This window comes from Primulina tabacum, chromosome 9 (genome assembly GCF_025594145.1).
Source record: "Primulina tabacum isolate GXHZ01 chromosome 9, ASM2559414v2, whole genome shotgun sequence".
NCBI lineage: Eukaryota > Viridiplantae > Streptophyta > Magnoliopsida > Lamiales > Gesneriaceae > Primulina > Primulina tabacum.
Genome location: NC_134558.1, coordinates 19758206 through 19764695, shown reverse-complemented (window position 1 = coordinate 19764695; position 6490 = coordinate 19758206). Strand labels below are relative to the sequence as shown.

The following is a 6490-nucleotide window of genomic DNA, read 5'->3' as shown; positions in this document are numbered from 1 at the left end:
AAATAAAAAAATTAAAAAAAAAAGTGCAGTGTCCATTGGAGCAACTTTTTGCACCAAAATGGAGTTAAAACACCATTTTGGTGCAAATGTTGGAGATGGTCTTAATATCGAGTTAGATAGGTAATTGATTCTCTAAACCAAAAAAATAAATAAATAAATAAATAAATCAACCGTTTGGGTATTTGATAAATTTTTATATAATAAAATTCTAAGTAACTTATTTATCTACTTCATATTATTTAAATATTTGAAAATAAATTAATTAATATAATTGGAGTGAAATGGGAAAATAGAATGGAAGAATTAGCCAAGTCAGAAGTAGGCATGTAAACGAATCGAATCGAATTTTATGAAATTTTCAGTATTCGAGCTCGAGCTCGAATTCGAATAAACATATTCGAAGCTCGATTCGAAACTCGAACTTTTATTATTTTCGATTCGAACTCGATTCGAACTGAAGCTCGAGTTCGAATTCGATTCGAACTCAAATAATATTATATATATTATATATATTACAATATTATATATAATATATTATATATATATATACTTAATAATATTATATATATATTCGAACATTATATATATATACACTTAATATATATATATATATACTTAATTTTTTAAATATAATGCTAAAGTTCGCGAACAATCGAACAATATAATTTTAACTCGAATTCGATTCGAAAAATATTCGAACATGTTCCAGTTCAGCTCGAATTTATCGAATTCGAGCCAAATATTATTCGAATCGGATCGAAAAATTCGTGAACTTGTTCGATTCGTTTACACCTGTAGTTAAAAGCGAGAATGATCGTTAAATCCTCAAACCCCTCTCCTGATTTTGCTGTTGCTCAAATTGTTATCTCCTTCTATCTCCATTCTCTGCAGGCATATCCAACTGCAAGTCCAGCTTTGAATCTCTGTCTGAACGAGGTGATATCGTAATTATTTGCTAAGTTATTGTTTATGTTTTGATTGCAACTTCTGAATGTTCAGTTGATGAAAAACCTTCGATGAATTTATATGGCCAAGCCTACATGGATTTTCACATATCTGTGCCTTCGCCGGAACCCTAAATCATTCGTAGGTTCTAATTATTTTCGAATCCGGAATCAACGCCTCAGTATTGATCAAGTTAGTGGAAATACTGAAGAATCCACGCGGCCCCCAAATGAAATTTGTGGTCAAAATCAAGTCTTTGAAGTCGGTGAGGTTAGTGGAACTGTGGAAGAATTCGTTCTAAAACCTCTAAACCTAGATGAATCTATTCATCAAAATCAATTCTTATATGCTAGTGAGATTGCCAAAGAGGTTTCTGTTTTTATTAGGGCCCAACCGAGGTGGGAGCAAACACTTACGCTTGTTTTTCCAACTGTTAATTTTGTGGATCCTAATATTTACAACGAGGTTTTGAAGCAGCAGAATAATGCGTTCTTGTCTATCCGGTTCTATCATTGGCTTAAGTCTTTGAATGGGTTTTCATTGGATCCAATTTTATGTAAGGAGATATTTCGTAGGCTTGTAGAGGCTAATGCTGCCAAAGCTGCTGAGAGTTTTCTCAAAGAAACAAAGTTTGAGCCTGAGCCGGAGCTTTTGGAGTTGTATATTGAGTGCCTTGGCGAAAATGGGCTGGTTGAACCAGCATTTGACGTGTTTGAACGTTTAAAAATGATTGGTCATTGTGCGCCATTGCAAACATGGAATTCAGCTTTGTCCTGTGCGCTAAGAACCGAAAGGCTCGACATTTTTTGGGCACTATATGGGGATATGATGCAGCATAATGTCGTACCAGACATAGATACAACAGGATACTTGACTAGAGCCTTTTGTATTGACAACAATGCTGCGAAAGGCTACAATCTTCTCCGACAAGTTTTGGAGAATGGACATGTCCCGAGCAAAATCGTTTTCAATAAGTTGGTAGCTGCATTTTGCAAGAGTGGTGATTATGGGAAAATGTCATCTGTTCTTCATATGATGATTGCTAAGAATTGCTCCCCAGATATTTATACATATCAGGAGATCATTAATGGATTGAACAAAAGAAAAATGAGATACGAAGGTTTTCGGGTTTTTAATGATCTAAAGTGCAGAGGGTATTTCCCAGATAGAGTCATGTATACAACAATGATTCATGGTCTTTGTAACAACAAGTGGCTTGGAGATGCGCGAAAAGTGTGGTTTGAGATGACTCAGAATGGAATCGTTCCTAATGAGTACACATACAATGCTTTTATTAATGGTTTATGGCGTATTGGCAGCATAGATGAAGCTGAGAAACTTTATAAAGAGATGAATTCCAAAGGTTATGGTGAGTCTACCATTAGTTACAACACGATGATAAGTGGACTGTGCTTGAATGGAAAAGTGGATGAAGCTCGGGTATTGTTCGAACAGATGAAAGAGAAGGGTATTGCTACTGATGCCATTACATATAATTCTCTTATGAAAGGCTTCTCTCGAAACGGAAAGATAGCTGAGGGATTGTATTTTTTTCATGAACTTCTAAATCACGGATTTGAGCCATCAACTGCCTCATTTACTGTTTTGATAGAGAGGCTTTGTGAAGCTGGACATACGGAGCAAGCAAAAATGTTGTGGAAAGATGTTCTAGATCGGGGAATGGAAGCGGCTGTTTTTTCTCAAAATAAAATCATAGTTGCATTAGGTGAACATGGGTGTTTACAAGAAGGAGTTGCATGGCTGAAAGCTATGATTAAGAATAATATGACACCAGAAAAGAAAACTTTTGAGAGGCTCATTCAATGTCTTTGTGTTGCTGATAGATTGGATGATGCTTTACTTGTTTTAGATTATATGTTGCAGATTGGTTTTTCGCTCGAGAAATGTGTTTGCAATTCATTGGTGAATAAACTTTGCCAGGATGATTCGCAGATTATAGAGTCGTGCTTGGAGGAAACTTTGCAGGGAAACAAATGTCATTGAGGCTTTTACTTGTATTTCAGTTTTTCCATTAATTTTGTATCAATTTATTGTGATGAAATGGAAAAATTATTTACTTGCCATGACGAGTTCTGTATTTCTTTTGCTAAATCGAGTCAGCATTTTTGTATAAAAGAGATCATTAAACGCATTTTCACTTTAACGTACTAGCTAAGTATTACCTGTATAAATGAAATTTGACATACAATTTTCGATTGAATAAAGAGACCGAAGGAAGATCAGATAAATTCAACATTATCAGATGACCTAATAGAAAATTTCCAACGTTTGGATTCAATATACAGCCACCGGCGGAAAGTAGTTTGATAGTTGGTCATCGCGTGAATTCTCAATGTGGTTTTTACATTTTTCTTTCTACCGTATTCGTAACTCTTGACTTATGCTAAAGGAATGTTTTCATCCGACAAGGAATTTTCTTAACAAATCCTTCCTTTTCTTTGGTAAAAACTGGATAAATTTTGTAGATCTGAGATCTATCTTTCTGAATAACCTACAATCAAATCTTTCTGGCCTAGCCGATCATGCATCCTTGGGAAATCTTAGTTGATTTTTCATTTATATTAAGACAAGTTTAGACAAAGTTGGTAAGTATTAGCATGGATTATAATTTCTGATTGAGATGATACTTTATTCTTGTGTTTGTTTGGAAATTTATTTATTAGTATATCTGGGAAAGTTTTTTAATTTCTCCCCAATTTACTGATTTATTTTGTTAAAAATTTGTTCAGTTACTCCAAAATCTCATGTCTGATCAGATTTACCATCCAAGCATAATTCATCGCAACTCATCAAAATTGTGATGATATCATATGATTGATGGCGTCAATTAGTGTTGCTTGTTTGCAAACTCTGTAAAATTGCTTAAACTAATGCACCTTGAGTTGTTTCCCCATGGCTTTTGATTCTGATTTTGAAATTGAATGCATAGCCCTGAGCATCTGTATTATGATAACTGGGTGAATTGCTTGTTTTGGAGAAATTTGTGATGGACTTTTGAAGTGGTTGGAATCATTTACATTGCGCGAGATATTTAATAAGTGAAAATCTGATGAAAAATTCTAGAGTTGTCACGATATTGTTTATTTACATTTAGAATGTGAAGGTTCATGCTTCTGAAATCCTTGTCCATTACGTTGCATATACCACATTCTTGTCAGTAGCGTGTGTTTTAATTAAAAACTTAATTAGTTATTGTGTTGAAGTCTACATCTACTAATTTGTGATTACACTTCGAATATGCACCATGGCTGACTGAACTTTTGTTGTATGTCTTTAAGGGCTGCTACATAAGAGATGAAGGGTTTGGCTGCAGTGGGAGCATGTTGTAGTAGGCTAAATGATTTAATTTGCAGTTTTGTGAAGGTTTGACTGATAAGGGACTGGTTCTGTTGGCCTTCGTAGTGGAGGAATTTGAAATCACTTGGAGTCGCAGCTTGTGCAAAGACTACTAACGTCTCATTAGAAGTGGTGGGTCATTGCAAATTTCTTGAAACTGTCACTGGACTCAGAAATCATCCATGGCAAAGGCTTGCTAGCCGTGGCCAAAGGGTACCCTATGATGAAAGTTCTGAAACTACAGTGTATAAATCTTACAGATAACGCTTTACAAGCCGTTGGTTCTTTCTGTTTATTGTTGAAGTTATTGGCTCTATACAGCTTCCAGAAACTCATTGACAGGTCACTGTTTCACTTATTTCTCTTTGTTTTTTCTCACTCTTAGGTGGTGTAACTGTTATTCAAACAAATACTTTTGTTACTGTAACATACTGTACTTTTTAACTATTTTCAAATTTACGGAAAAATAAAAATTTTTTTACATAAGAAATAAATTCTCGAATTTCGATTTAAAATAAATTGTTCATCCAAAAATAATTGAAATAAAAAGATCGTAAATAAAGTTTGTTAAAAACACTTGTTTAAACATCGTAACCCAAAACATGAAATCAGAGTAGTTGAAGCTTTTCATAAACTAAAAACATGGGCGGTCCTAGGGTTTAGCCTCCCGCTCAGTCCAAGCCAGCTCACTGGTCCGCACCTCTCGTCTCCTCAAAGTCATCCTCACCTGCATCGATCAAGTCTAGTGAGTCTAAAGACTCAACACGTATAAACTGGATATAACAAGTACTACATAATAAAACCATATGCATCTTTAAAGTAGAGCGTACATATTTGAAACTTGAATGTAATAGCATAAACATACTTGGAACTTGAACTTATATACATGACATAGACGTGCCATAACGTGAAACTTTTCTGAAACATGCTTGCAACATACATACTTGAACATACATGAATTTCATCATTTTGCGTAGAGATATGTTTCAAAGCAAGTGACCCATACATAAAATGCATGATCAGACTAAACCACAGTACTGGGCTGACAGGGAAGATCCACTGTCACATACATGAGATCCTCGTTCATGTTTTAACGGGTGGATTGGTCCCTAGTCAAACTTTACTGCTTTCCAATCCTGATCTAAACCCGGTCATGCTTTACCGGGGTGGATTGGTCCCTGGTCATACTTTACCGCTTTCCAATCCCATACATAATTTGGTCACAAGACATTTAGCATACCTCAAAAACTTTAAAATATTTTCTTTTGCACGTCGAACATACTTACTTGGCGTTGAAGGATTCGTTGGATCTCGCTTGGGGCCACTGCTGCACATACTAACACATTTCAAGCACTTAACTTTCATAACTTAGGTGTAGGAAATCGCGCTCACCACCGAAGTAAATAAATAGCTTATGACATCCTAGATCACTCGGGACTTGACTTCGTTTAATCATCGTAATAACCCATGACATCGAACCCCGAACAATCTCAAAAATGATGATGTTAACATTTCCCAAAAATAAAAGACATGAACTCACTATTGGAACTTGAAAATAAGTGGACACCAAACCTTCTTACAGCTGGGGCCGCGCTCGGGCGGTAACATATTACCGCTCGAGCGCCAGGTCTTCTGGAAGCCTAGCCTCGGACAGAAAGAGTGGCGCTCAGGAGGTAAAACATTACCGCTCGGGCACCGAGTCTTCTGGACTCCGCGACTTAGAAGCTTATTCTCTCCAAATTCGATTACACAGACACTGAACAACGCCTCGAGAGCCATCCTAGGACACTATGGCACTGACTCGACTCCACAAAACGTCCCAAACGTCTCCAAAACGACGCATCATAAGCAACGCAACATAACCCATAGACCCAAGAATTGACACAAAATGCTTCCTACAACTTCAAATTCGACCAAGAGCCTAATGACACGAAACGAAACACCAAAAATCATCCCAACATCATTCTCGATATACCTAAACGCAGCAGCGATCACCTCGTCGATCCTCAACGAAGCCTGCAACCATAAAACTTCAAGAACACATTAAGGACATATTTTTCAGAAAAATGCAGTTTGCGCAGTCCTACGAAAACAATCATAACTCACTCATTTCTTATCCAAATATTTCGAATTTTATATCAACTCGAAGGTATCGAAAAGTTCTATGTTTTATATTTTGAAAGTTGTT

General features: G+C 36.1%; 1 protein-coding gene across 3 annotated transcripts; it reads left to right on the top strand.

Annotated features, from left to right (window-relative positions):
* Positions 1 to 297: 297 nt before the first annotated feature.
* LOC142554969 (uncharacterized) lies at positions 298 to 3029 on the top strand. 3 transcript variants are annotated; one of them, XM_075665584.1, is made up of 3 exons: positions 298 to 326; positions 799 to 936; positions 1000 to 3029. In XM_075665584.1, exon 3 carries the CDS (start codon positions 1027 to 1029, stop codon positions 2947 to 2949), a length of 1923 nt encoding a protein of 640 aa, XP_075521699.1. In that variant the 5' UTR covers positions 298 to 326; positions 799 to 936; positions 1000 to 1026; the 3' UTR covers positions 2950 to 3029. The 3 variants fall into 3 exon arrangements, with proteins under 3 accessions (XP_075521699.1, XP_075521698.1, XP_075521702.1); XM_075665583.1 differs by having other exon boundaries at positions 799 to 3029; XM_075665587.1 differs by lacking the exons at positions 298 to 326; positions 799 to 936 and having other exon boundaries at positions 1026 to 1215; positions 1332 to 3029.
* Positions 3030 to 6490: the final 3461 nt, after the last annotated feature.

Bases quoted from the DNA above. Each gene is read 5' to 3' on its own strand.
- LOC142554969 (XM_075665584.1), top strand. From the start codon at position 1,027: ATGGCCAAGCCTACATGGATTTTCACATATCTGTGCCTTCGCCGGAAC.